Source organism: Lagopus leucura, unplaced genomic scaffold (assembly GCF_019238085.1).
Source record: "Lagopus leucura isolate 7727_CA_CO unplaced genomic scaffold, USGS_WTPT01 Super-Scaffold_100043, whole genome shotgun sequence".
NCBI lineage: Eukaryota > Metazoa > Chordata > Aves > Galliformes > Phasianidae > Lagopus > Lagopus leucura.
In genome coordinates, this window is record NW_024962290.1 from 1 (window position 1) to 27,472 (window position 27,472).

The 27,472-nt window shown below is 44.4% G+C and overlaps 2 protein-coding genes across 2 annotated transcripts; one reads left to right on the forward strand and one right to left on the reverse strand.

Moving 5' to 3' along the window:
• Positions 1 to 4,994: 4,994 nt before the first annotated feature.
• Positions 4,995 to 5,898, forward strand: LOC122187085 (olfactory receptor 4M1-like; the record flags this gene model as incomplete). The annotated part of the gene is given in 3 exon segments (XM_042884327.1): positions 4,995 to 5,478; positions 5,481 to 5,776; positions 5,779 to 5,898. Coding segments are annotated over 3 exon segments (900 nt in total), but the record flags the coding sequence as incomplete, so codon positions are not given.
• A 7,548-nt stretch (positions 5,899 to 13,446) lies between these two features.
• On the reverse strand, positions 13,447 to 14,385 carry LOC122186962 (olfactory receptor 6-like). The gene has a single exon (XM_042884037.1). It carries the CDS (start codon positions 14,383 to 14,385, stop codon positions 13,447 to 13,449), a length of 939 nt encoding a protein of 312 aa, XP_042739971.1.
• Between the last annotated feature and the right edge of the window lie 13,087 nt (positions 14,386 to 27,472).

The following is a 27,472-nucleotide window of genomic DNA, read 5'->3' on the forward strand; positions in this document are numbered from 1 at the left end:
TTTCTTGGTAGATGAAGAAATAGAAGCTAGTAAAATCATGGCAAACATAGAATCATAGAACCATAGAATGGTTTGGGTTGGAAGGGATCTTAAAAACCTTGTAGTTCCAATGCACTGCTGTGGGCAGGGACTCTTCCCAGCAGACCAGGTTGCTCACAGCCCATCCAGTCTGGCCCTGAATGCCTCTGGGGATGGGGCATCCACAGCTTCACTGGGCAGCCTGTTCCAGTGCATCACCACCCTCACAGTAAAGAATTTCATCCTAAAATTGTGTTTAAATCTACCCTCTTCCAGTTTCAAGTCGTTTCCCCTCATCATGTCATTATGTGCTGTAACTTCTAAATGAAGGAGGTTTGCAGCATAAATGAATGACATTCAGCAGATTCTGGAGTCAATCTTCCTCCCTCCCTGTCTTCAGCAAAGATGCTGAAAAGAGCATCTTTGAGTAGCAGAGATTTGTACAAATTGGTCCTAAAAGTTCTGTGAGCTCACCACTTAACTTTTTCATAGCCACTCTCCTCATGCTTTGATGTTAGATGCTGCTATTATCCAGTGATCCATCTTCTGTTGTGTCTTCTAATAAATGCCCAAAAATTGCTGATAGTTTTGGGGGTTTTTTTGTATGTGTGTGTGTGTTTATGTGTGTGTGACAGCATTTAAAGCCACTGCCTTGTAACTTGGAGTTATTTTCCCTTCCTTTGGCCAATCACTGTAAACATCTCCTTCTCCCCCTTATATTGTTGAATTTGACATGATATGGTATGGAATATTTCCCTGGTTAGTTTGAGTCGTCTTACTGTGTGCCTCCCAGACCCTTGCACAGCCCACAGTTTATTCACTTTGAGGACAGTGACAAGCAGATGCTGTGCTTATCTCTTTAAATGAGGATGTTACAGGTATACACACACCTATTTTTGATGTCAGCATACAGCAGCAGGGTAATCAAAACCTGAAAAATCTAACTGCTCTGGCATAGTTAGAACATTAGCATGATATCAGCATTATTTTGGTCGCCAATCACAGCTGTTATGAAGAAAAACAACTCTAACCCAGCCAGACTGAGTACAACTGTGTACATAATAAATTAAGTAAAGGATCTCAATGATCTTTTTCCTCTGTTGATGATCATTTGGGAGAGAATGGCCTACAATGAAGAACTATCAACTAGACATGCAAATTATGGCTTGCACATATGCTGAAGGGGGTCTAAAAGTTATATCTTCATGTTTTCATCACTGTCTTACTCACAGCATGTGAGGCAAGTACACTGTAATCTAATTCCTGTGTGATGTGCAGAGCTCCCTCAAAATTTTTACATTTACAGGCAAAGGTTGAAGTAAATAATCTCCTAACTACATGTCACAGCAAAACTTTCTCCTCAGGCACCACGGAGTTTACTATGTATTCTGGTTCTGCAGTGGGTGTATGTAACCATGATTTTCACCCACGATGAAAAATAAAGAAATTGCAGTTCTTAAATCCCAGTGTTTGGTGAAAGCTATTTAGTTACGTGGGAAGAAAGAAAATAAAAATACTGAGTCAGTGAAATGTATGTTCAGCCTTTCTACCTCGAGTTCTTTACAGCGTGTTAGGTATTTTCATTCAAAAGCAATGAAGAAGTCACCCATAGCCTTTGCCAGCCTAACTGTAGCCATGTAGGTGTTGGATCATTAAGTCTGAGCCAGGCACTCAGATTATGAAGAGAAGTACGAATCTCCCAGTCCTGATTCATCCGACTACTGATACGCCACCGGTGCAAATTAAAAGAAGTTTTTTTCTAGGAAAGAGAGGAAACAAAACAACAATACAACCAATAACAACACATTGAGTTTATCTCTTTTACACTTTCTTGAAGCATGTCAGTGGACTATGAGAGCTCCCATTTAAAAATTAAGCTTGTAAAATATAGGAAATTAATGATACAAAGAATTCTAGAAAACAGCTTTCCATCCTGTGCATTTCCAGATCAGAATGCACAGAATATGAAAGTCAGAGATTGGTGGTTCATTTGCACATCAGAAGCATAATTTATCAGTCATTTAAGCAAAATTAAACATAGAATCTTAAAGAAGTTGTAGGGGACCTCTACACAGCGCCTGGTACAGAGTAATTATCGAAGGTGACTTATTGAGATGTGCCCCTCTGAAGAGAAGATGCAGCACGAAGGGTGGAGCAAGGTTGGAACATCGCAGTGAGATGCTGTGATAACACTGCAGAGATGGGAACTTAGTGCTGTGGAACGTTCGTGGTACTCACACATGCTCTGCAGACAGTGCATTATTAGCAGCAATCCAAAAGAATCTACAATTCACTGCTTCATTAATTAGTGCTAGTCATTAACTTTGCGGTGAATGTTCTCATTGAATATGACCAAATTTCTTAAGGAGGGGCTGTTCTGGTTCATTTGAGTGCAACTCGGTTGATGTGTTATTTGGATCTGTGATCAGTCTATATATTCCCTGTACTTATGGTGCCAGATTAGACATCACTGGGAATCCAAGCTCAGTTGCTCTCAGCCCCTCTGATATCTAAGGAGAAGCTGGAATGCAAGGGGGTTTATTTTCTAACAAACTTTTTTACCTATTAATGAAACACCTGGCCCAGGAATAATATATGTTCAAATAAATAATTAAGAAATAGTAATAAATAACTGTAAACAGTCACACACATTACGACTTTAATTGGGACCCATGGGTATCTGAGTTAGCACAGCTGTTTGCCATAATTATATGACCTTCAGCTTTGGAACCAAAAAACACCCGCAGTCCCAGCTGTCTCTTAAAGAGACAAAGAATATATAGAGTACAACAGAATCTCTGTCCTCTGGCACACAGTGCTCCTCTCCTGTCAGCAGGTGGCACGGACCGCGGCACAGACACCAGCTGCAGGCTTGGTGTTAGCGCTGACGTGCAGACAGGGCAACAAACAGCCGCGTGGTGGGTCCAGAACGGGGGGGACCTTTGGTCTGCGCACAGCAGTATTAAACACGGGTGTGTGGAATAGGAGGAAGACTTCAGAACACGATGATGGACCACCAGCAAAGGTCCTGAAATGGAGGTGTACATTTAAGCTGATGGCATGTTTTTGTAGGAGGTTAAAGCTGGGGTTGGTTTCAGAGATAAAGTTATGGTATGGAGTAAAGTGGGGAGTTTGAACAGCTGGGAGCTGTTGATACTTGGGGGGCACTGAGGAAGACAGTCAGTAAGCAGTGCAAGGACTGGGAGAGTTCAGGCCTCAGTTCTATTGTATTCACACATGAATGTTGATATCTATGAGCATGAGTGAACTCTGAATAACTAAGGAGAAAAAGTGCCTCAGGCCATGCTGTTCTCCTCCCTCCACCGGACATGAAGATGTGGATGGCTCACCTTGCCTGCGGAGGAGGAATACTGCTTTGAACAGATGACAAGAAGGGTGATAATTAAGAAAAGAGACACATACTTATTTCTTCTTAAACAGAAGATAAGTGAGGGTTAGTATTATTGAGATTGGACAAGAAATGAGTGATCATTAAATTCTGGTTAGACTACCAACACATTAATGAGACTGATAATGAATTTTCTTTGGTCAAAGCATGTACTTTGCAATTCTGTGACTCTGTGTAATAAGTCATTCTTCCTTTTGTTTAACAGTTCCCATTAAATACTGGAAGGAAATTAGGTATTGGACAACATGAACTAATTTATACACACATTAATTACAATGAGCCCTTCAACTGTCCGTGTAAGAAAGGATGAGATATGGGGACCTGGTTTAGTGGGCATGGAGGTGATGGGCTGATGGTAGGATTAGATGATCTAAGTGGTCTTTCCCAACCTTAACGATTCTATGATTAAATAAAAAATAGTAAGATTTTTTTCTTATTTCAAAGCATAATATAAAATTTATAGTTTCCAGTGTCAAAACCAGTTTCATTTCTCACTGGTCTCAGTAAGGGAAGTAAACTGAACCTGTTTTAAATCAGTGGCATTTATATGTCTGAGTATCTACTCCTATCACATTTTCAGTATGTTTTCTTCTCTAGCTCAACACTGCCAGCCATGCTACTAATGCAGTAGAAGTCATTCATATAAACACACCATCTTTGCAGCAAGACGTAAGATGTAAAGAAAGATGTAAAAGAAGGGATGCAAAAATCAACGTAACTTTCTCGTGACTCAAAAGCAGAAAAAGAATTGAGATGAATGAGTGGATAAATAGACTTCTAAACCAATTTTGACTTTTTTATGGTCAAATGAATCACTGTTTCATTCAAAATGTATGAAAATGAAATTATTTGATAAATTCCATGGAGAATACTGATTTATTTTCTATGTTTGTCTTATTGCCAACTCTTGGCATATTAGTTTCATAGAGATATTTGGATAACTGACTTTTCTCCATATTTCCAATATTCTGATGACTTCATTGGAAAATTGACATTGTTGTGGGGTCTCTTTGAGGAAAAGTGGAAGTCTGCATATGATCTGAGCACCCTTAGGTCCCTTGAAAGACAGCTGGGAATGTGATTCTAGGTTTGAGCAATTTTAGACTGCAATTCATCTATCTTTGACTGCATTAGAATGAAATGTACAGTACCTTGGAAAGGTCTGCTTTGCTCATTTGGAGAGGTTGTATCCATCGCTAGCTCAGATCAAGATAGCTACAGTGTAAACCACAAAGATCAGCCTACTATAGGAGACTGGACTGATGATTTAATCCGGGTATCAGTTCCTACTGCGTGGAGAAAACATGAAACATCTGATGATGTTTACTTTCAGTTCACAATTCCAATGCAATGCCCAAGATAGTGGGAATCTAGATGACTAGCTTTCAAGTACTTTTGAATAAGGAGTTCCGTAAAACTAGCCAATGGTCAGAGTATGCATTTTCAGTAGTCTCAGTATACCCCAAGGTGCTTAAATATTGCAATATATTTGTACTGGTGTATTCATTACTGCCTGTTTGTCACGGTTCGGCAAAGTCAAAATGGGTGTCAATTATACTGTAGTTAGTTTGTTTTGTTAGGATTGTCCCAGACTCACAAAGTCCAATCAGTTCTCTTCTTCTTCTTCCTGCTGTTCTACATGATAATTCTCCCAAGCAACATCCTTATCATTCTCACAATTCAGGGCAATTCCCAACTGGGATCACCCATGTATTTTTTCCTGGCCAATTTGGCGTTCTTGGACATCTGCTACTGTTCTGTGACCCCACCCAAAATGCTGGCTGACTTTTTCTCAAATCCCAAGACCATCTCCTACAATGCCTGCATGACCCAGCTTTTGTTTCTTGACTTCCTGGGAGCAGCAGAAGCTTTTCTGCTCTTGGCCATGGCCCATGACCGTTACATTGCTGTTTGCAAACCACTACACCAGGCTTTGAACAGGACTGCATGCTGTGCCCTGGTTGGAGCTTCATGGGGCAGTGGCTTTGTTCATGGCATCATTCTGTTTGCTCTCACCATCAAGCTCCCCTTTTGTGGCCCCAACATCCTGGACATCTTTGTGATGTGCGTCAGCTGGCTAACTTGGCCTGTGCTAACACTTACACAGTAGAACTGCTGGCATTCCTCAACAATGGAGTTATCATTGTCATGTGCTTTGCACTTCTCCTCATCTCCTACACAATCCTCTTGCTGAAGCTCCGGACACAGTCCACCAAGGCAAAGAACAGAATAACCTCCAGCTGTATTTCCCACATCATTGTGGTTTTTGTCATGTGTGGCCCAGCTATCTACATCTATGTCTTACCCTTTCAGACCGTCCCAATTGTTGTTGCTGATGTTGCTGATGACAAGGGGTCATCTTCCCCTTGACTAATTCCATGATCTACACCCTGTGTAACAAGGAGATCAGAAGTTTGATGTGGAAGTTGGTCTGCAAACACATACTTTGGTGTAGACTTAAAAAAAAATAATAATTAAAAATAATTGTTTCTTGATTTCTTAATGCAGTTTCGCATTTTTCTTAGGAAAAAATTTGGACTGTGCACTATGTAACAGCATAATGTACCTTCAGTAACCTTCAAGAAGTCCTCTTCTGTCAGTCATGTAGTTTAGCTGCATGGTTTAAGATCAATGCTTAGCATTAGAGGGTCGATATTTTATGCATAATTGCTTGACAATATTTTGGGATAATTATAGTATGTAGATTTTCATTTAAATTGATGATTGTTTATGGACCTCTGCAGATCATTTTTCCTTAACCTAACAAGGGATTTTCATGAATTTGGTCAACTCTTCTCTCCCCTTATAGGCAGGACGTGACAGTTGTTGCTATGAAGTTGTTGTTAAAAATCTTCTAATTTTATTAGAAATAATTTGGTAGATGTTGAGACTTCATAAAACCATTGGTGGACTACTGGCTCAGGTACAGGCATGTTAGTTCAAGATTTCAGCTCATAGTTGAATTTTCACTATTGATGCTGCCTTCTTGTTAGACTCTTTCATGATTCTGCCATTTAATGAGTTGATTACTTTTCCACAAAGGGAGAATGTGCGGGCTGCTGGATGATCTAGCTTGTAGGCAGGCTTTGTTTTTCATGGAGAAACATTGCAATCTGAAATCAGAACACAACTATTAAGTAAAAATCAAAGACAATATAGTCATAGACTTAGAGGAAATACTGATCATAAGCTTTATCTATACAGTTACAGACATCTGCAACACAGATGCAAATGTCTGAATTAGTCACTAAGGATTCCTGCAAAATTAGTAGGCATTTCTAGGGAGAAATTCAGCTAACTCTTTTTAAATTTCTACTTTGAGAAGTAGTAAAGCCGTGCCTTAGACATTTTTGTCTTGCCCCTTGTACTTGCCCTGTAATCCACTTCTTAGTCTTGCTTTGAGTTGGAGTCAACCAAATAATTTATTTTTGTTAGGAAACTATGATTTTCTTACGGCAGTGTAACTTCTTTAGGCAGTGTAGATGCTGAGTGAAATATGGCTTCATCCACTAAGTTCTCCAGTAATATTCCAGAAGGCATTGCACCCTACAGGTCATGGTATTTTCAGTTCTCATATAATACTGTTCATGGCATGCTGTAGATATCCAAATATATTTGCCTCTGAAGTATGGTTTTTTTGTTATTGTTGTTCCTTAACAGATCTTCTACACATCATTTGACAAAAGACAATGTCACAAAGTCAAGAGTGCTTTTCTCCTAATGTCAGATGCCACAAGCACCCATCCTTCCCATCCTGGGAGACTTCATCACCATTTGATCAAGTGTAACCTCTTAGCTATCACTCCTCCATTGCAGCATGAAACTAAGGCTGCTGCGTCTCCTCTTGCAGTCCTGTTCTGATTCCCTGAAAGTGCACAGACTGCTCACTTCATCCAATAGTTCCTTCACTTGTAAGACAGTGCCATGACATAGCATGTCTCCCACAGGTGAAGCCACAATCTCCTGTATTCCCAGGAGGAGGCTTCGACTTTATTTACTGTATTTATTATATTTATTTATACATTTATTATATTTATTTACTATATTTATTATGCAGCATCCTCCCTCTGGAATTGCATTCATGAACAGATCTCTGATATTCTGGAGGACTTTCTTCAGTAAGGACTGGCAACTGAATTTAATGGAACATGATCACAACAATTCCAAGCAGTCCCATATTTTTTGGAGCATGATTGCTGTCCCTTTGGATCAGTAGTTTTGCAAGGCTTCTCTCAGTTAGTTTTCAATGGTCTTTGGAATCTGGAGAAAGTCTCCATTGACTGGAAGCTGGCAAACATCCCATTTTTCAAGAAGGGCAAGAAAAAAGACAGTGTTAATTACAGGTCCATGAGTCTTGGTGCCTGATAAAATTATAGAGATTATTTTGGGAGTTATTGAAGAACAGTTGAAAGACAGAGCAGTCATTGGTCACAGCTAACATGGATTCACAAAGTAAAAGGCCTATTTAATGAGCTTCATCTCCTTTTAAGGCAAGGTTACCTACCTAGCTGATCAAATAGATGTAATCTTTTTGGCTTTCTACAAAGCTTTTGATAATGTTTTTCACTGTGTCCTTAAGGACAAAATGTCCAGCATACAGCTAGGCAAGTACCTAATAAAATGGATGAACAATTGGCTGATGGATTGGGCTCCAAGGATTATAATAAATGGGTTTAAATCAGGCTGGTGGCCAGTCACTAGTGGGTTCCAAAGAGCTCAGTTTTATGGACAGTTCTCTTTAATATTTATATAAATAATCTGGATGCAGAAGTCAAATGCACACCCGGTTTGTAGATGATACAGAAGGAATGATGATCTCAGCATTGAATGTGGTTTTCTCATGGAAATGTCAGATCTCATCTCTTCGGATCTGCTGTGTGGTTTCTGTATCCTTCCTGAGAGAGAAAGATTTTTCCCAGTGTTTTCCTGATGACATTTTTCATCTTAGTGTTTGAGTGCATCAATCAACAGATTAGCATTGGTGTGATCACAGTACAAATAACACGCAGTACCTGTCTATAGGGAATTTCTCATAAAGTCAAGCGTAGAAGACGATGAAGGGGGTGAATATTAGGCTCACAATGGTTATCTGAGTTCCTCAGGTAGACAAGGGTTTCCATTTTCCTTCTGTGATGCATGTCCTTAATTTCAAGATGACACTGTAGGAAATTGTCAAGATCACAGAAAGAACCATGAGAATCACTCCATTGTGAAACACCATCTGTAGTCCAGCCATGTGGGTGTCAGCACAAGCCAGTTTGATGACTTGAGGAACATCACAGCAAAACTGCCCAGTATGTTGGGCCCACAAAATGATAGATGGAGAAGAAAAACAATCTGTATAGCAGAGTGAAAAATTCCACTAAACCATGCTGTTATCACCAATCCTGTGCACTCCAGTTTGTAACAGACAAGTAACGTGGTGGCTCATGGACGGCCACATACCTATCAACTGACATTCATACAAGGAAAAAAAAAACATTGCAGCGGCAATGAAGTAGAAGAACATTTGGTGGAAATGTTCACTGAATTATGCTATGCAGAATAAAAAGATCTGACAGCAGTTTGGGAATGTTGACTGAAGAGAACTTGACACTGAGAAAAGCCAAGTTGCCCAATAGGAAGTAAGTGGGTTTATGGGGCTGGTGATCAACAACTACAATTGCAATGATGGTGAAGTTCCCCAGCCAGGTTACTATACAGATAACAAAGCTGATTACAAACAGACTGTACTGTAGTTTGCAACTCTTTGTCAGTCCAAGCAAGACAAATTCTGTCACAGTAGTGGTGATATTGTTCAACTCTGTTCCTGCACAGTGAATATAGCAACAAACATGTATAGAATCATAAAGTCACAGAATCACAAATAATTTAGTTTAGAAGTAACCTCTGACTGGAGTCAAGTCTGATGCTCTCTTCAATTCAGGGTCAGCTGGAGCACACCTAGGGAATTTTTGATCTCACAGCCTGTTGGCAACCTGTTCAATTATATGACCAGTCTCAAGGAAAATAAATAAATATCCATAAAATTTAGCACATTCCCACAAGTATCTGTTGCCTTTCATCCTGTTGGTATATAGCTCCAGAAGAGTTGGCCTCCATTTGCTCTGCATCATTCTCTCATCTGTTAGTTATAAATAGCAAGAAGGTCTCCTCTTAACCTTCTGTACTTAAGAGTGAACAAATCTTGTTTGGCTTGTTGTTCCTGGCCAATTTCTCGATGTTCTTCCAGGGAATTCACTGCCACTGTCCTTCTTGTCCTGGAGAGCCTCAGATTGGACACAGTATTGCAGATAGAATCTCTCAAGCACTAAATAGAGGGGTAGGATCATTTCCCAGATCAGCTGGCTAGACCCTTGCTAACAGAGCCCAGGATGTGTTTTGCTTTCTTTACTGCATAAATACTTCCCTGTCTCATGTTCAGCAAATTCCCTAAGAATAGCAGCCTTCCCATCCAGCATACTGACCACTTTCCTGAGCTTGATGTCCCCCGGAAACTCACTGTGATTGCATTGCATCTCAGCACTTATCTCATTAACAAAGACATTAAACAGTACTGGCCTGAATACTGATCCCTGAGGGACACCACTAGTTAGTTCTCATCTGCTTAAATTTTACACCTTCTTAAAATCAGCAGCCCAGGCAATTTTCCATTCGTGCTATCACTCCTTTACTAGGAGTGATACACTAGGACCCCAGCTCCACTAAGCAATGAGAACAGACTCTCCTTACTCTTCCTTTTGCTTCAAATGCACTGTAAGAAACCTTTATTTTTGCATTTCACCTCCTTTGCAAGTTTCAGCTCCAGATGATCGTGGGCTGCATGTAATGCAAGAGCACCAGGGCTTCTGGGCAAGGTTTAGTGATCCCAAAGAAAATATGTAGAGGCAAATTAACATTCATCAGTTTAACAGAGAAGTACTCAAGTTACCGGGGGTGGCTGGCTGGTAGAATTTCATCAAGTCCTCTGTACTGGAAGAGGCCAGCCGGTAGAGTGTCAGCACTGGGGCTTCCCAGCAGATACAGGTGTCAGCCAGTCAGCCAACCTGCAAGATGTCCACGCCACCCCTTAGTACTGTGGCCATATACTTAACAGCAGGAGACAAAGCATAAGCTATGAGACAAAGTGTTGCTGATCAACACAAACTGGTGGTGACCATCCCTGCTTTACGCCATTCTTGCTTCTTCCCTATCTTTTCTATCGCCCTCCTTCCCTTCCCCGTCTCCCTGATCAGGATTTATAATAAACTGGTCGGACCAACGTTTGAACCATTGTTTCTTAATCTCACACTGGGTATACAGATATTAAAAAACCTCCTCTCCCTCTTACAAATTGGAGCGAGACAGTGGTTTACTGCAAATTTGAATGAACTATTTTTCTACTCTAAAGAGGCTGCCCCTAAGATTAACAAGTTTTCCTGCGTCTCTTTATCCTCAAAGAGCAGTTTTCCATGGGGTCCTACCAAGCAGACACCTGAACAAGCCAAAACTTGCTCTTCAGAAGGCCGAGGATGTGATTATATTGTTTTGCTTCCTTACTCTTTTCAGGATTTTAAGCTTTGTTGTCTGTCGTTGCAGATACCAAGACCTTCACATCTTCATCTAGCTGTTTCCTTATTTCCCATCAAGATAGTAATAATAATGCAGTGGTAAATATTGCTGTAAATCACCCATTACCTTTCACCAGAGGGGGAATGCTCTCCTTGGCCTGTCTCCTCCTGCCTATGTACCTGTAGAACCCCTTCTTGTTATCTTTCACATCCCTCGCCAAGTTCAGCTCTATTTGCGCCTTGGCTTTCCTAATCCTATCTCTACACACATGCACAACAGCCCTGTATTCCTCCCAGGATACACAACCCTGCTTCCATTCTCTGTGCGTTTCCCTCTTTTCCCGCAGTTTCAGCTGCAGGTCCTTGCACAGCCACCACGGTCCCCTGCCTCCCCTGCTAGATTTCTTCTGCTGGGGAATGGAGAGCTGTTGCACTCTCAGAAGGGTGTCCTTAAAGAGCTGCCAGATCTGCTCTCTGCCCATGCCCTTAATAAGGACACATTTCCCAGGGGATCCCACTCAGCAGTTCCTTGAGCAGTCAGAATTTGCTCTCCTAAAGCATAGAGTCCTAACCCTGCTTTTTGCCAGGCCTGCATTCAATATCACAACCTCCACCAAGACATGGTCACTACAGCCCAGACTACTTCCAGTCTTAACCTCTCTGATGCTCTCCTCTGCATTAGTGAGCACCAGGTCCAGTAAGGCTTCACCTCAGGTTGGTCCATCCACTACCTGGACCAGGAAGTTGTCCTCAACAGATTCCAGGAATCTCCTGCATTGTCTGCCACCCGCTGTGCTGCTGTACCAGCAGGTATCCAGGTGGACACCAGTGATAAGTGGTATCCCTCAAAGGTCTGTATTGGCACTGATGCTATTTAACATGCTTGTCATTGACATGGATAGTGGCATTGAGTACACCCTCAGAAAGTGTGCTGACAACACCAAGCTGTGTGGTGCAACCAATATGCTGGAGGGAAGGTATCCATCTAGAGGGACTTTGACAGGCTTGAGAGGTTGAGCTGTACAAATGTCATGAAGTTCATTAAGGCCAACTGCAAGGTCCTGTGGCTGGACCATGGCAATCTCAAACGAGAATATAGAGTGGGCAACAAGTGGATAGAAAGCAGCTCTGTGAACTTGGGGGTTCTGGTGGATGTAAAGCTTGACATGAAGGCCCAGAAGGCCAACTGTATACTGAGCTTCATAAAAAGAAGCTTGGCTAGCAGGTTGAGGGAGATGATTATCCTCCTGAGGCTCCACCTGCAGATCTGGGACCCCAGATCTGTCTAGAGAAGAGAGAGCTCTGGGGAGAGTTGCTAGGGTTCTCCAAGACAGATGAGGAGGGATTCTTTATCACGGAGTGCAGTGATGGCATGAAGGATAATAGTTTTAAATAAAAGAGGGTAGATTTGGATTAGATACTAGGAAAAATTGTCACTGTGAGGGTGAAAAGGCACAGGAACAGGTTGCCCAGACAAGTTATAGGTGCTTCATCCCTGCAGACGTTGAAGGCAAGGTTGAATGGATCTTTGAGCAACTTGACTACCTTGACTTCAGCAAGGTTTTTGACACTGTGTCCCATGCTGTCCTCATAGAAAAAATCACGAACTGTGGATTACGTAAGCAAACAATTGAGTGAATAGAAAATAGGCTAAAGTGTCAGACTTAGAAGGATTGTCGGCAGGGGCACAAAATCCAGCTGGAGGCCAATCTCTAGTGGTGTGCCCCAGAGGTTCATGAAGACAATCAGAGGGCTGCAGTTTTTCTTCTACTAAGAAAGGCTGAGGTAGCTGGGCTTGTTCATCCTGGAGAAGAGAAGGCTTTGCTGTGGCACATCACAGCCTTCCAGTACTTAAAGGGAGCTTATTAACAGGAGGGAGACCGACATTTTACCTGTGCAATAGTGATTAGACAAGGAGGAACAATTTTAAATTAAAACAGGAGAGATTTATATTAGATTCTTTATTCAGAAAATGGTAAGGTACTGGAACAGGTTGCCCAGAAGATTTGAATACCTCAAACCTAGAGGTGTTCAAGGCTATTAGGTTATGTGATTCTATGATTCTATAAATAGCAGATCTTTAGGGGAAATGTAGAGAAAAAGTTATGGTCAGCTTAGAGATCTTAGCTCTGTATAATATTCTGAGACTAACAAACATTCATACAGGCCTAGGTAGCAAAGACACTGGGAGCAGATTTTGAGACCCATAGCTGAGCTCCCTTCTCAGTTTTGCTCAGTTGTTAGGTTCTGTTCCCCTTGCCACTTGCTTTCCTCATGTGAGATGATGGGCTTTCCTCCGTGTTCTCTCTGCTTTTTCTTCAGGATCTGTCACATTTTTTAGATTTCAGAGGTAAACATCAGTAAATTTATCACAACCTGTTACATATTACTGTTGCACAGTGGAATGAGCGCCATGGTGGAATTTTATAGTGAATGAAGAAAATTTTTGCAAATCTCCACCTGAAATTTCTAGGAGAAGATGTCCCTCCAGCATGTTGTTTTCCTAAGAGCAATCTTGAATTCCTGATTCCTCAGACAGTAGATGATCGGGTTGATGAGCGGTGTTAAGACTGTGTATATCACAGAAACCAGTTTGTTGGAGCTGAAGGAATCAATAGGCTGGGGCCTGGCGTAGATGAACAAGGAGGCTGTGTAGAACACCGTGACCACTAGAAGATGAGATGCACAGGTGGAAAAGGCCTTGTGGCGGCCCTGGGCCGTGGGAATGGCCAGGACAGCAGAGATGATGCACACGTATGAGGCCACAATCACAGTGAGCGGTGCCAGGAGGATGAGCAGGGCTAGTAAGAAATCCATGAGCTCAGCTAGTGATGCGTTGGTGCAGGCGAGCTTCAGCAAGGGGGACACATCACAGAAGAAGTGGTTGATGATATTGGGCCCGCAGTAGGTCTGATGTGAAATGAAGTAAACCTTCCCTGCAGAAATCAGGAAGCCGCTTACCCAGGAGCCAATAGACAGGTGGGCACAAAGAGTGCAGTTCATGATTATTGGGTAATGCAAGGGCTTGCAGACAGCCACGTAGCGATTATAGGCGATGGCAGCCAAGAGAGTGCACTCTGTGCAGGCCAGTGCCAGGAAGAAGAACAGCTGGGCCATGCAGCCTGTGAAGGAGATGCCTTGGCTCTTAACCACCAAGCTCACAAGCACCTTGGGCACTGTGACAGAGACATACCAGATCTCCAGAAAGGAAAGGTTGCCCAGAAAAACATACATTGGCTTGTGAAGCTGGATATTTGTCCAGACAAGCACAACAATCATTACATTTTCTGTTACCGTCAGCACATAAGCCAGGAAGAATACCAAAAAGATCAGAAGCTGGATCACTGGTCTACCTGGAAAACCAACCAAAATGAATCCAGTCACGTAGGTCTGGTTAGTTGAGGACATGCTGGTAATCCCACAGAAGTTGCTGTGAACTTTGCAGAAGAAGCAGATGTAGCAGCAATTTGAACATTCACTCAGGCTGGCTTATAAGCACAGACTGGGAGCAGAAAATCTTTGTTTATAGCAAGAGCTGACTGGATTAAAAAAAAATTGAAAAACCAAAGAATATGTTAGTTGCAATTAGATTTTCATAATGAAAACCAAACAAAAGTGAGACAAAAAATCCCAGCCACCAATGGTAACAGTACAGCAGCTTTGCAAACTAACACTGGGAATTACAAGAATCTTGACCGGTCGGTAATGCGTACTTACATAGAGGTACTAGAGGAATTTTCCAAAGTAGATAACAGGACCCTTTCTGGAAATACAATTAGGTTCATGGTCAAACGAGTGCCAGTTATATTACTGATCTAGGCCTCAAGTATCTCACGATATGAACACAGCACAGTGTCCTACATGCTACATGCAGGAACGAGTGCAGTGGTCAGGATGTATGTGTGTGTTTTGTGTTCTTTGGTTTTACATGAGTTTTTTGGCCAATCTCCTCATTTCTCCTCATCCAGAGCTCCACCAGCTATTGTTGTATCACTGTTCAGGACATTGAACTTCAGTGCGTCTGAGCTTTTAGGGACAAATTTAATTGAGCCATGTCATTAAATGTTAAGGTTAGTCACCCTCATGTGAATTATCAGGGCATCTTCACAGAGTGGTTCATGTAAATGGCTTTAATGTAATTTTTAAATGTACTTGCATATCTTCTATTGCTAGTCTTTAAGATCGAGACAGGACCTGTCTCTGCTTGAGTTAGGGCAGTTAGATCTCCTCATGAGTAACAATTAATACAATCCTTGGCCTCATCTGGCCCTGGCTACAGTTCTGGTTAGGAATGAATTAAATATTTCAGGATGATGATGTATATGTGGCTTACACTTACGCTGCTTTGTATGTAATTAAACAACTGTAATTGAAACATAGACACCTGGCATTACATAATAGTTATTGCACTGTGGGGACTCACGGCAACATTGAGGCATCTGTGCAGAGTGAGAGCAGTTTTACCTGACAAAGTTATCTTAGTCACTTGCTTGGAATTAACAGATACGACACAAATCCTGCAGAAGCTCTGTGGCTTTCCAGAGCAGAGCTGAAGGCCTTTCAGTGTACCTCAAGAGATCTAAAATAGCACTTGATGACTGTGTTTAAGGACTTGAATTCTTAGTCCGTTGTCATACACAATTAATAAGTAGGTGAGAAAACAGAGATTGCCTTAAACTATGCTGTTCTTTCTGCTTGGGGATCTGATGATTATGCCACCCAGCTTTCAGAGGGTGCAGATTTCTTAAAGGCGCTTGTTTAAATCTTGCATGCACACATTGCATTCAATTTGTAGTGAACTGTGAGGTGAATTTGTTTTACAAACATGCTATGAGATTATAGGCACATGTACTTATGTGTTTACCTATTCATTCATCTGTGCTTATACCAACATATTAACACAGTACAGCTGATGGTAATCTTCTGTTCTATTTGTGTATTAGATATGTGTTTCTTATGTCAGATTTGGCCAGATAGAAAGGGGCATGCTGTAACAGAAATGCAAAAAAGTATACCTACATTATTTCCCTGGTGGGAATTTTATTTTTTTCACATGATTTCTTAATCGCTAATTTTAATATTCTGCTGTTCCTCCATAGCTCTATCCCTCTATCTGTATCTTCACCTCTAAGGGGAAGAAAAAAATAGCAAAAAAGCTTTATAATAATTTATAGGTGAATATAGAAATATGTATGTGTAGGCGAATCTGTTTTATAATTAAATATCTCTGCACAAAATGTTTGTAACAGCGACATTGCTTTGCTTCTCCATTAAATACAGTGGCAGAGTTTGCCATGGCTAGCTGCCTAGTGCCCACCAAGATTGTCCTCACTCCTCTTCAGCAAGGTGGGATAAAATATGATGGAAAAGCTCATGTGTCAAGATGATGACCAGCAGATCTCTTAGTTACTGTCATCAGTTACTGGCAGAAGAGATTTGGTTTGGGTAGAATCATTTATTGCCAGTTAACAAAAAAAGAGGAGAATAATGAGGAACTGAAATAAAAACACCTTCTTGCCACATCTTACCTCTGTCCAGGCTCAACCTTACACATTTGTTTCCAACTCTTCTTGAGCTCAGAAGTTAGTATGTGGAATGGGGGTTTGCCACCAGTTGATAACACATTCTCTCTGCTATTCCTTGCTCACACTCCTCCCCTGCTCTGATGTGGAGTTCCTCCCATGGGATGCCGTCTTTCACAAACTGCTCCAGCATGGGACTTTTCCAAAGCTTTCAGTCCTTCAGGAGCTGACTGCTCCAACTCGAGTCACCCACGGTGCCACAGTTCTGCTGGATGTTCCTCCCTCCGGTGGGGGACATCCACAGGCTGCAGTTTCCTTCAAGGTTTATCCACTATCCACCCACTCCAGTGGAGCCCTCCGTGGGCTGCAGCGAAAACATCTGCTTTGACATGCTCCTCCAGATGCTGCGGAGGCACTTCTCCTCCAGCACCTGCAGCAGCTCCTCCCCTCCTCTTTCACTATCTTTGGTGTCTGCAGAGTTGTTCTTCCTCACATTTTTCTTTCTCTGCTTTCTCACAGCTTCAACACAGAGGATTTTTTGCCCTTTATAAAGTATAGTGACACAGAGATGCTGCCTGCATCACTGATGGGCTCGTATTTGTCCAGGAATGTGCCCATTTTGGATTTAGGTAGAACTGGCAGTTTCCAACATGGGAGAAGCTCCTAGTCTCTTTGCACAGGGGCCACTCTGGGAGTCCTCCGCTTTCAAAACCTTGTCACATAAAGCCAATACAAAATCACTTAGAAAAACGAGATTATCAGAAAATGACAAGCAATTATCTTCAAATTAGTTCAATTTGGGATATGAAGATCGAATTCCATCCATTAATTGGACCAAATATTTTCACAGAATCACCTATTGTCCCTTTTTAGTGCTGAACATGACACTATATAGAAAGTGGTATTTCTTTGGCTAGATTAAGCTATCTGCCTTGGTGCTGTGCAAACACTGTTTAGCAGTAGCAGGAGGCCAGTTGTGATGCTCAGGGGCACCTGAAATATCAATATACAGTGACATACAAGTACATGAGCCTTATCCTTACCTTGTGTAGAATATATAGGACAAATTACACTGTATGAGATCTTGTAAGATCCGAAGTATAATCTCTCACTGAAAGCATATTCAGTCTAACGAATGCTAAGTTGATAGCAACGAACATTTCCCTTGATTTACTGTCTGTGTTGTCTTTTATACAGTGCAGGATGCTGTTGATAATGTTGAGATGCTCTGTCACCTGGGCACTCTAATGGCTCTTGTTTACCCCAGGGGTCTTCTCCTCAGACAGTTAGTCCCAATTAGAGTTGTTGCCAGGGATTATGCCTTGCCAGGTGCAGGAATTGGCATTTATCCTTGCTGAATTTCATGCAGTCCCTATTGGCAAATTCTTTCAGTCTGTCTATGCCCTTAAGTGCTTAAGTGCTTAATCCCTTAATTAGGTGTCATCTTTAAACCAGGTAGGTAAGCAGTCCATCAGCTCTTCCAGGTCCTTGAAAAATATGTTGAACAGGACAGGTGCTCAAATAGACCCCTGCTGTATTTCCCACATTACCAGCACCCAGCAGAGTGTTAACCCATTAACCACAGCCCTCTGGCACTGATAATCCACTCAGTCTTTTTGTACATCCAGTAGTCCATGCATCCAGAATGCAAAGTCCTAACGCAGATACAGTATGCTGAAAGTTGAGTTACTAAAGATCAGCTAAATAAGTTCTGCTATTCCTTCCCCCATACATTCAGTGAATTTATCACCAAAATAGTTTGGTCCTTTGATGGAATGACCTTTGATAAAATTGTGCTGACTTCTTGCAGTCACCTTCTTTTTTACGTGACCACATGTGTTCTAAGGAAAACTGCTCCATGATATTCCCAGGAACTGGAGAGAACAGGGTTGAATGGTCTGCAGTTTGTCAGTTATTTTTTTGAGGATGTTTACATTGCACCCAAGATACGCTGCAGCAAGTGAAGAAGTTCTATTTTCCTTTGTCTGATTGTTTGCTTTTCACCTCATCTGGTTGTCACAGTTGCACACGCCTGCTATAGAACCAGAAATTTTATACTGCAATAAGTCTATGTATTTGAAGTACTGTGGTATTTCCTGCCGGGCAGCTGCTACAAAGCCATTCATCCACTCCCTCCATGGTGAGATGGGAGAGGAAAATTTAAAAAAAAAAAAAAAAGAAGTAAAACTCATGGATTCAAATAGGTACAATTCAATAGAACAGAAAAGAAAGGGAAAATAATAATATTAATAATAATAAAAGAATGTACAAAATGATTGATCCACAGTGCAATTGCTCACCACCTGCTGACTGATGCCCAGCCAGTCTCTGAGCAGCAGCAGCCTCACAGCCAACTCCCCCTGGTTTTATTGTTTCCCATCACATCATACAGCATACAATCTCCCTGTGGTCACTTTGGGTCAGCTGTGCTGCTTCTATCCTTTCCCAGCCTCCTTGCTGACAGGGCAGTCTGAGAAGATCAGAAGCCCTTGACTTAGTGTAAGCACTCTAGAACATTCGTGTGTTATCAGTGTTACTACTAAATCACACAGCAACATACCAGCTCCTAGGAAGAAAACTATTTATCCTAGCTGAAATCAGGACACATAATCAGAAGTAATCTTGATAGAAAAACTAATACATCTTGAGAATCACAGAATCACAGAATCGTAGGGGTTGGAAGGGACCTCCAGAGATCATCGAGTCCAACCCCCTGCCAAAGCAGTTCCCTACAGCAGGTCGCACAGGTCGGCATCCAGGCAGGTCTTGAACATCTCCAGAGAAGGAGACTCCACCACCTCCCTGGGCAGCCTGTTCCAGCGCTCCGTCACCTCACTGTACAGAAGTTCCTTCGCACATTGGTGCAGAACTTCCTATGCTGCAGTTTCCGGCCGTTTCCCCTTGTCCTGTCTCCACTCACCACTGAAAAGAGTCCAGCCTCGCCATTCTGCCCCCCACACCTTAGATATTTATAGACCTGGATCAGGTCCCCTCTCAGTCTCCTTTTCTCAAGGCTGAACAGACCCAGTTCACTCAGCCTTTCCTCATAGGGGAGATGCTCCAGGCCCCTCACCATCTTTGTGGCCCTCCGCTGGACTCTTTCCAAGAGATCCCTGTCTGTTTTGTACTGGGGAGCCCAGAACTGGACGCAGTGCTCCAGATGAGGCCTCAGCAGGGCAGAGCAGAGGGGGAGGATCACCTCCCTCAACCTGCTGGCCACGCTCTTTTTAATGCACCCCAGGAAGTACTTGATCTGACCACAGACAATACATCTGGGCTCAGATACAGTTCTGCTCCAAGGTAACAGAATTCAAACATGTAAATGTGAATGTTTACATATGCAACAAATGTCTGCACTCTTGTTACACTTAGTGGAAATCTGTCTGGTTGTAATTGTTCCATAAGAAAGTACATGAGAGATGGCATGCTAGACAGTCGTATGAAGCTAATAGAGGGGTGGAGAACGGTAAAGGGAGGGGCATTCAGAGCGATGAAAATTGTCTTTCCAAGAAATCATGACACATGACAAGTCCTGCTTTCCTGGACTCGGCAGAACTTGTGCCTGCTGACATGAAGTAGCCAATGAATGCCTTGATTTGCTTCACTAGTAAACTGCCTTTACCTCAGTCCACGATCTCTTGCGCTTTTACCTTTCTGATTCTCTCCTCTCTCCACCTGGGGACAGTGAGTGAGTGACTGTGTGGTACTTAACTGCCTGCCAGGATTAAACCACAACTCTTTCACACTTCATCATTGGTCATGAAAGGTTAAAGATGATGACAGATTATACTGAGAGTGAAGTGTTTTAGACTTTGCAGTTGCTATTGCTGTTTAGCTGCTAATTGGCAGGGCACCATGCGTGCCAAGAGGCATGCTTGTCTTACAGAATATCAGAATCTGGTGCCTGTTAGTGGGTACACTATTACTTATCATCTTGCTCTGCTGTGCTTGAGATGTTCTGATAACAGCTGTAGCTGTAAACCTGGGTTGGCAGATGCCCAGGGCATCACAGCTGTCCTTGTGCTATTGTACTGTACAGGCTGGAACTTCAAGTAGCAGCAGGAACGTGGCCTGTGGATGAGTCCATGTGGGAACACTTATATTGCAAATCACGGTGGCCACAGGAAACTCTTCTCTAGAAAAAGCACACTTTAAAGCATCTGTAGCCGTGGATAAGTCCATGCTGAAGGACATATGCCTTGCGGTGTCCATGTATGTGGAGAAAATCATGCCAGCATATCCTGAAGTATTTGTGGCCATGGATGAGAACACAGCGCAGCAGTAGTCTATAGGGAACACTGAAAGGACTGTGGAAAATGGGCAAGTCACAGCAGACACACCTCACAGCAACTGTAGCTATGGATTACCTCAAGCTGCATCAGATACTCCTCTGAAGTGATTGTGGCCCATTAATATCACATTATGATCGGGAACACACATGTATAACTTTACGTTATCAGTTTCTGCATTCAGCCTTAGCAGTCGTTAGGTCTGTGGTGGTCCAACCGGCCTTGAGAGCGGGCTGTGGACTGCATCTCCTGTCTGCCCTGAGTGGTCAGTGAACAAATACAGTGAAGTTAGGAATGACTCCTTTTGGAGCGAGGATGCACAGCTTTGGACCATTCAATACCTGACCCGAGGTCACCGTTGCCTAAGTCACTCAATCGTAGGAGGAGATCAGGTTGCTCAGCAGGACCTGCCTCTTGGGAACCCATTGCATCTGGGCCTGATCCCCCTGTTGTCCACACATGCCGTGTGATCTCACTCAACACACTTCTTTTCTGCAAAGTTTTTAATTGCATGCTGCCTTGCTACTTGGGCATAATTAACGAGAGTACTTTACGCATACATCCATATATCAAATGCATCTTAAAATATGCATTCCATTCTTTCTCCCTATATAGAGATAGACATAGAGGTCACTAGCGAGGTCACGCAAAAGGAATATATCTAATCTTTTCAGGTCAGAGTGTTCAGCTTTTCTTTCCTTTACCTATCACCTAAGTCCTGTGCCTTTGTGTTTTCTGAGGTCTTTTACTGCAGTTCAGAGGTGTCGCTGTTTTCATTTTTGGCATTTGTGGTTATTTTTGTGATGACCTAATAGTAGCTCAAGTAGCTTTCACAGAATTAACAGCCTAAAAAAGGATGTAGGAGAAAAGCAACAACCCAGAAAACCCAACAGCAGTAACTTGAGGCAAGGCAAAGTTCTAGCAGAACGTGTTACTGTTGTGTTACTGGATCCCACAAAACAGAGCAATCCCTTCCTGCGTTTTTTCTTACAAAATGTTCACTTTTCTTGCTGCAGCTTAGCATACCTGCAAACATTTGTGTACTGTGCCAAATTGTTTCTTTCATCAGTAGTGTTTGGACGAGTATTTGTGAAAAATGCATCACAGCTTCTTTGTATTCATTACAAACCTCACACTTAAAAGACACCAGAAGCTGCTTGTGTGGGCTGTTGCTTCTCTGCTCCTCCTCTCCTGGGGGTTTCATGCTCCAGCATGGACTGTGCAGGGACACACAGCAGCAGCACTGCAGCCAGGTGCGGGCAGCAGCAGCCACAGGGGCAATCCAAAGCCCTAGTACTGCTAGTTGCAGGTGGCCAGTGGACTCAGCACAGCTGATGACAGACAGCTAAGCTTGCTGAAGACAAGGTTCACAACATCCACTGCTCTCCGCCCAGCTACCCAGCCAGTAATGACATCAGAGAAAGCTACCAGGTTGGCTCAGCATGATTTCCCCTGGGAGAATCCAAGTGCAAAACTAGATCCAAAATCTCTGATGAGCACCAAGAGAACTCATTTAGAATTGAAATCACTTCCATCAAACCAGACATTGCTGCAGTAGTTTCAAGGAAAAAAGGACAAATATCCTGAAAGTTTGATGGGATTGTTGCCCACAGATATTAATATTTTAAAGTATTTTATTAAATACATGGATATACAAAAAGAAAGTCTGTTACTTCCATACATTAAATCAAGGTATGTATATGTGGCCTGAGACAATTCCTCTTCTCTCAGCCAAGCCAACAGCTTCATCAGCCATGGCCTTGGGAGTGCAGAGGGATGTGCTGTGCTGTCCTGCAGCCAGGAGCAGAGACCAGGAATGGCTGCACCTGCTGAGGATGCGCAGGGTTGTCCCAACGTGAAGGGCAGCAGGGCACTGGGTTTGCTGTGCTCCTCTGAGGGACAGACCTGTCAGAGGAGTGCTGCAGCTCAACAGAGCAGACAACACAGCGCTCGCAGGCTCCGTCGTGATGTCGCTGTCATCATGGATGGCCCAAGGATCAATGTGGTCTGAGCTGCCAGGCATTGGACCAAGCTCTCTGCATCGTTGACCAAAGGCACTGAGGGCTGCCACAGGAAGAAACAGAGCAGGGATGAAGCAAGATGCTGAGATCCCAGGCAAACTCCACAGCATGCCAGTGCCACACATCTCTGGCTCAGGCCAAGGAGGACAAACAGATCGGGAAGGCCCCAAATGCATTAGAATCACCAAATCACCTCAATTGGAAACACCTTTGAGATCATTAGCATCACATAACCCACATGTCCTTCCCCCTTTCCACGTTCCACATTCTCTCCTTCACTCCCTCACATCCTGCAAAGGAGGGTCTCCTTTACACACTCCAGGAATCTCCCCAACTCTTTCGTCTCCAGGTATTCTACTTCCAGCAGACAAAGGGAATGTCAACTTTCTCAGTGAAACTTCTCCTAGCTGCTTGTAGGAGATATCACAGAATCACAGAATCACAAGGTTGGAAATGACGTGCAAGATCATCTAGTCCAACCACCCTCACATTCCTATTAGTGCCACAAGTTACTAAACCATATCTCGTAGCTCCTCATCCAGGTGCCTCTTGAGCACTGCCAGGGACGGCGTCTCCACCACCTCCCTGGGCAGCCATTCCACTGCCTGACCACTCTCTGAGAGAAAAAGTTTCTCCTAATATCCAACATAAACCTCCTCTGGTACAACTTCTGGCTGTTTCCTCGGATCCTACTATTTGCCTGGGAGAAGAGGCCAGACCCTTTTGCACCAAAACCTCCCTTCAGGAAGTTGTACAGTGCAGTGAGGTCTGCCCTGAGCCTCCTCTTCTCCACACTGAACAATCCCAGCTCCCTCAGCTGCTCCTCATAAGACTTGTGCTCCAGACCCCTCACCAGTTTCACTGCCCTTCTCTGGACACGTTCCAGGGCCTCAACGTCTTTCTTGTAGTGAGGGGCCCAAAACTGAACACAAGACTCAAGGTGCGGCCAATACCATCTCCCTCTTAATCATGCTTGGGCTCCCACCACAATATCAGCCTTGCTGCTTTTTCCTCTGACTCTGCCTTAGGAGGAAGTTCTTCCCTCAGAGGGCAGGGGACCCTGGCACAGGCAGCTAACAAAACATGTGGGTTCCCCATCTCCGGAGCTGCTCAAGGCCAGGTTGGATGGGGCCCTGGGCAATCTGATCCACCAGGGGCCATCCTGGACACAGCAGGGGCTTGGAACTGGGTGGCCTTTAACATCCATTCCAACATAACCATTCGACCGCCCTGGGATTTCGTGGCTGCACGATCTTTCAGGTCCCTTCCAACCCAATCACTAGGATTTCATGGTTCTGTGATTCATAAGGTTGCTTGAAAGCCAACCTTCCTAGGATTCTATGGTTCTGTATTGTTCCTCAGCCCCAAGAATTCCCTTGGAGGGGAGCAAAGCATGGGGGGGGTCTCTGCCCCTGGCTTCAGTACACACACCACAGCCCTCACTTACCCCTGATGATATCCTGTAGCTTCTCCTGGCTCAGGTCCATTGAGTAGCACGCAGCAAGCCCTAGGCACAGAGCACCCATCAGATCCTGCTCCCAGCAGCAGAACTGCATTGCTCCCCAGCAGTGAGATTAGCCGAGGAGGGCCTGAGCAAGGCACCGGAGCACTGGGACCCACTCATGGGGCTCCTAGTGCCAGAGGGCAGTGGCTGGCACTGCCAAACACTGCCAAGAGAGGGACAAAGGGGCTGTGGCACACCAATGAACCTCACAGCCTCCTCTCGCAAGGCTGCCTGAGGGTCCTACAGGAAGGGCTGGCTCTGCTGCAGGTATTCCTCTGCCATGCTCTGGTCCCACTGCAGCTGGAGAGAGCACAAAAACATGGGGACTGCAAATGCTCCCCAGCTCCCTGCACTGTCCCTGTTGGTCTGGAGCTTTGGGGTTCTCCTTACCAAGCACTCCGCAATCCTCCACGTCTCCTGTTTTCCAGCCAGCTCCCGGAGGTCATTTCAGTGCAGGAGATTGGCTGTTTGTACAATGGCTCTCCCGGCAGCCTGCAGGGAAGCAGAAGCTGGGAGATGGCACCATGGCCCAAGGAAGGAGACCTAGCATTGCAATCCTCTTGGCAGGGCCAGGAGCCTTTTCCGACTAGGTTGCCCAGAGAAGCTGTAGGTACCCCATCCCTGGAGGTGCTCCAGGCCAGGATGGATGGGGCCATGGGCAACCTGATCGGGTAGGAGACAACTAGCCCATGGTAAAAGCTGGGCTTTAGCTGCTCCTCCCATTGCTGCCCAAGAAGCCCAATGCTGCTTGTTGACAACGCCCCACTCACCTTCTCCCATGTCTCAGAGAGTATGACAAGACCTCCGAGCACCACCCTGTGCATCTCCGCGCTTGGATGCTTCAGAAAAGTCTTGATGTGGCATAGGTCACCAAAAGAGCCTTCATTATCTTTGCTCTTTGCCATTAGGTGAAACAAAGACATCAGCAAGAGCCTGCAGGGGCACGCGCAGCCCTGAAGGGCAGCAAAGTGTTATCCATTAACTCACTGCCAAGAAGAGGATGCACGTGTCTTCTGTGACTCCTTCTACCAGCCTGCTCAGCTGTGAACCCTTGGTCACCTCCTTCAAAACCTTCTCCAAGGTCTGTGGCATGCAGAGCATCAGCTCCCACACGTCCAGGGTGTTGCTACAAACCCAAATTGTAGGCAGAGCTGCCTTAGCCAAAGCTAGAACCCTTCAAGCCCATACCCTTCAAGCCCACATTGCTTGGTGAGCCCTGCATGAGCAGGAGGGCACCTGGAAGAAGCCCTCCAGGCTGTTGAGGACAGTACCTGTCGCTTGGTGGAGAGGACTTCACCAGGTTCCTGACTTCTTCCATGCGCATCTGGCTGGTCAGAAGGAGGAGCAGGGAGTCCAGGCAGTGCCGTGCTGCCTTTGTGGCAATGCTCCTCAAATTCTTGCGGATGGAGGTTGTGATCTGGGTTTTCTAAAGGGGACACAGGTGAGGACAGACCACAACCATTTCCACAGGTGCTGCTGAAACCACTGCACTTCCCACCGCTAAGAATGGCTTCAGGAGCCCAAGAGACCTCGGCTGGGAAGGAAAGAACAGCACCTGAAAGGACTCAAGGATGGGGCAGTGGACAAAACGTGGTTACATCTGGTATCCAGAAGGCGTAGTCTTCCATGGCCACAGCTATCACACTGCAGGCCGCCTCCCTGTCATAGATGCTGGAGTCAACCATCACTTCAAGAGCTGTGAGGACGACGTCCATCCTCTCAGTAGGCCTGAGGTATCCTCCAAACACCTGTGGGTGGAAGCAGGGGAGAGAAGATGTGTCACACTGACCATTCCAGTGGTGCTTCCTGGTCCAGCAGGGAGATCAGCTCTGCAGAGAGATGCTGGGCAGCAGTCTGTAGGAAAGCTGGAAGCATCAGCTTCTGTCACTGCGTGGTGCAGGATAGCAAGAGAGGGCTCTGGGAGAAGGACTGTGGGTGGGGGCATGGGCAGTTGGTAAGAAGGGTTTGCTGACAGCCAGGAGGGCTGGATCTGCTGCCATAACACTCCCCTTGCTCACAAACATTTCCTGCTGATGCTGTGAGCAAGATCCTCAGCAAGGCAGGACATCGCCTTGGCACAATCACTGGGACTGGACAAGTTACCACATACAAAATTTGTATCCTGCAGCACCTCATGGAGATGCACATACTTTTCCATCACTTCTGTCAGGGCTGTCTCTAGAAGGGAGGAAACACAGAAGAGTCAGAAGGAAAGTCAGCTTTGTCATCAAACTCAGCAACTGGGGAAAAGCTGCTTTAAACTGAAAATGGCACCTTATGGTGTAGGAGACCCGTGGCGTAGGAGACCTAGGTTGATGGGACCCACGGTTGATGGGCTGAAGAGAGTGAAAGAAAGGAGTGAAAGAATACAGCTAAAGGCAGTGGGTGCTGGGAACAAGAGGGAGCTTAGGAAATATGAAGCTGCTCTGAAGAGTAAAGGAGCTCAGGAAACTCACAGACTCCATGGTCAGGCTTCACGAAGCACAAGAAGCATAAGAACAAGAGACATGAGCAGACAGAGGAGCAGAGAGATGCTGCCTGACCAATCTTCTCCTACCTCTTTTGTGTTTGACAAATGCACAGAGATGATAAAGCGCATCTATAGCTGGAACTCTGGTGATATCAAGGCCACAACTGAAAAGGCAGAGGTGACCCAGCAGCTCTCCCAGGATTGGGAAGTAGATCTTGATGACTGACTCATATATAAACTCGCAATTTCCAGTGTGTTGCCAATCCTGGGTGACAGAAAAAGAGAGGAAGGCAGAGTAGAGTGGACACAGAGCAGGGCCTGGAGAGGGAAGAGTGGGGATGAAGACGGGGCAAAGACCCTTGTTCAGGACAGAGCCCTGCTGAGAGCTCCCAGCTGCAGGCACCCCTGAGCTGCTCTGGGATGTGGAGAATGGGAGACAGCCTGGCTGATGGGTGCCTGGCTCCTTACTTTTTCCATAAAATCCACGATCATCCATAGAATCCCATGCAGGGCTCTTGTACGAACGTGTATGTGCTGGGAGTGGAAGAAGTGGGGCAGAGCCTGCAAAGAGAGAATCTGCTGGTACTTGTCCTGGGAGCTTCTGCTGCTCCAGCAGGAGCTCTAGGATCTTCTCCACAGGGAAGGAAGAACAAAGCAGCAGGGGCGGGATCCTTTGCAGACTGTCACGT